Genomic DNA, 2,829 nt, shown 5'->3' with positions numbered 1-2,829 from the left:
CTCGTGCTTAGAGCAGAGGTAGAGGAAAGAGAACAGGCTGAGTGCTAAACTGTCCTTCCTCCACATGCCTGTGTTGTTCGGGAAGCTTTGGGTAAGTGATTTAAACACCTGAGTTTCAGTTTCCTCATCTGCAGAACGGGATGGAGAGAAGTGCCAGCAGTTTTCTTCTAGAGCTGTAGCAAGAGAGCACCTACGTAAGGATCTACCACAGTCCCTGGCATGCCATGGGGGCCCAGGACAATCCGAGTTCCCACCCCCTGCTATCTGTCGGTCCCCACCTCCTGCAGGCAGCCTCCCACCCTGACCTCCTCTGCCCTCACTGATCTCCACTGGCTCCACATCAGATGGTCTCAGGTTATTTATTATTTTTTTAAAAAATAAATTTATTTATGTATTTTGGGCTGCGTTGGGTCTTCGTTGCTGCGTGCGGCCTTTCTCTAGTGGCGGCGAGCCGGGGCTCCTCTTCGTTGCGGTGCACGGACTTCACATTGCGGTGGCTTCTCTTGTTGCGCAGCACAGACTCTAGGTGCGCGGGCTTCAGTAGTTGTGGTGCGCAGGCTCAGCAGCTGTGGTGCATGGGTTTAGTTGCTCTGCGGAGTGTGGGATCTTCCCGGACCAGGGCTCGAACCCGTGTCCCCTGCATTGGCAGGCGGATTCTTAACCACTGCGCCACCAGGCAAGTTCCAGCCTCAGGTTCTTGATGAGGCTGTGGGTCTGCACATCTGGCCAGGGGCTGGCTTCTCCAGCGCTTAGCTGAGTAGTCACTCAATAAAGAGCTGTTGAATGAGTATGAACAGGGCTGGGTTTCCTGTGGCTGCCCCTGAGCAGGGGAGAGGTCTTTTGGCCCTACTGGGCCTCCGGAGCCCAAATCTGGTAGTTCCTTCTGCCCAGCTCTCTCCCTGCTCTTATCTTATTTCCTCTTAAACTACCAAAGGAGGGGCTGGCTCCACTGATTGCAGTCAACACACGCAACCAGCCACCGCTCTGGGAGCGAAGGGCCACAGGACGATCTGCAGAGAGGCAAGGTCCGGGGGGTGCCGTGGGCGGGTGCGTGGGTGGGTCATCCCTTAAATGCACAGACTCCGCCTTCCATTCCCATCCTCCAGCCCAGCTGAATCCTCCTGCCCTTCAGGGGGGCCTCGCTCACACCCCAGTGCTCTGGGGATTGGGAAAAGGAGCCCTTCGTGGCCTGACCTTGGTTCCTATTTCTTCAAGTGATCTGAGGCCATCTGCTCAATGATAATCACGGCGCCGTTGATGCAGTGCTTCCTGCACGCTTACTCTTGCTTGAAATGCTTATATATATTATTAATTCATTTAATTCAACAACCAACAACTCTATGACCTAGACCCTGTATGACAGCCATTCATGTTACAGAGGAGCAAACAGGCTCAGAAAGGTTAAGTGTATTGCCCAAGGTTGCACAGTGAGCAGGTGGTGGGGCTGGGATGTCATCCCCCCACCTTACTGCCCTTGCTCAACTTCATTGATCCCCAGGGGCCTCACCTATACCTGTCATGGGTCAGAGTCCCATCTCCTGGCCAGGGTTGCCCGTTTCCTGGCATTGCTCACCGCAGTGCCTCTTTCTCTCCGCCGCAGAGCCCACGATGTCGGCCAACGTCACGATGAAGCCCCTCTGTCCCCTCCTGGAGCAGATGAGTCGCCTCCAAAGCCACAGCAACTCCAGCATCCGCTACATGGACCACGCGTCGGTGCTGCTGCACGGGCTGGCCTCGCTGCTGGGCCTCGTGGAGAACGGGCTCATCCTCTTCGTGGTGGGCTGCTGCATGCGCCAGACCGTGGTCACCACCTGGGTGCTGCACCTGGCACTGTCCGACCTGCTGGCCACTGCCTCCCTGCCTTTCTTCACCTACTTCCTGGCCGTGGGCCACTCCTGGGAGCTGGGCACCACCTTCTGCAAGCTGCACTCCTCCATCTTCTTCCTCAACATGTTCGCCAGCGGCTTCCTGCTCAGCGCCATCAGTCTGGACCGCTGCCTGCAGGTGCTGCGGCCCGTGTGGGCGCAGAACCACCGCACGGTGGCCGCGGCTCACAGGGTATGCCTGGCGCTCTGGGCCCTGGCCGTGCTCAACACCGTGCCCTACTTCATCTTCCGGGACACCATCCCGCGGGTGGACGGGCGCATCATGTGCTACTACAACGTGCTGCTCCTGAATCCCGGGCCCGACCGCGATGCCACGTGCAACTCGCGCCAGACGGCCCTGGCCGTCAGCAAGTTCCTGCTGGCCTTCGCTGTGCCGCTGGCCATCATCGCCTCGAGCCACGTGGCCGTGAGCGCGCATTTGCGCTACCGCGGCCGCCGGCGGCCCGGCCGCTTCGTGCGCCTGGTGGCGGCCGTGGTGGCGGCCTTTGCGCTCTGCTGGGGGCCCTACCACGTGTTCAGCGTGCTGGAGGCGCGGGCGCACGCGGACCCGGCACTGCGGCCGCTCGTGTGGCGCGGGCTGCCGTTCGTCAGCAGCCTGGCCTTCGTCAACAGCGTGGTCAACCCGCTGCTCTACGTGTTCACCTGCCCCGACGTGCTGCGCAAGCTGCGGCGCTCGCTGCGGAGCGTGCTGGAGAGCGTGCTGGTGGACGACAGCGAGCTGGGCGGCGGGGGCGGCAGCAGTCGCCGCCGCCGCCGCACCTCCTCCACCAACACCACGGCCTCCTCCTTCTCGCTGCGCGGCCGCGGCCTGTCCCCGCTCGGACCCGCAGGCCTGCTCGGCTGGCTGCGGGGTAGCCGCGCGGCGCCCCCGCAGAGGGACCGGGCCCAATCCCAGGACGAGCGGGGCCCCCTGAACCGGGCGCTGTGCACCACCTCGGCGTAG

General features: G+C 61.4%; 1 protein-coding gene across 1 annotated transcript; it reads left to right on the top strand.

The window, feature by feature from the left end:
• Positions 1–1,608: 1,608 nt before the first annotated feature.
• On the top strand, positions 1,609–2,829 carry PTGDR2 (prostaglandin D2 receptor 2; the record flags this gene model as incomplete). Its single annotated transcript, XM_082843875.1, has 1 exon — positions 1,609–2,829. One exon carries the CDS (start codon positions 1,609–1,611, stop codon positions 2,827–2,829), a length of 1,221 nt encoding a protein of 406 aa, XP_082700001.1.

The sequence above is a fragment of the Leucopleurus acutus genome, assembly GCF_964270905.1.
Source record: "Leucopleurus acutus genome assembly, chromosome: 8".
Taxonomy (NCBI): Eukaryota; Metazoa; Chordata; class Mammalia; order Artiodactyla; family Delphinidae; genus Leucopleurus; species Leucopleurus acutus.
This window is presented reverse-complemented; position numbering and strand designations above follow the sequence as displayed.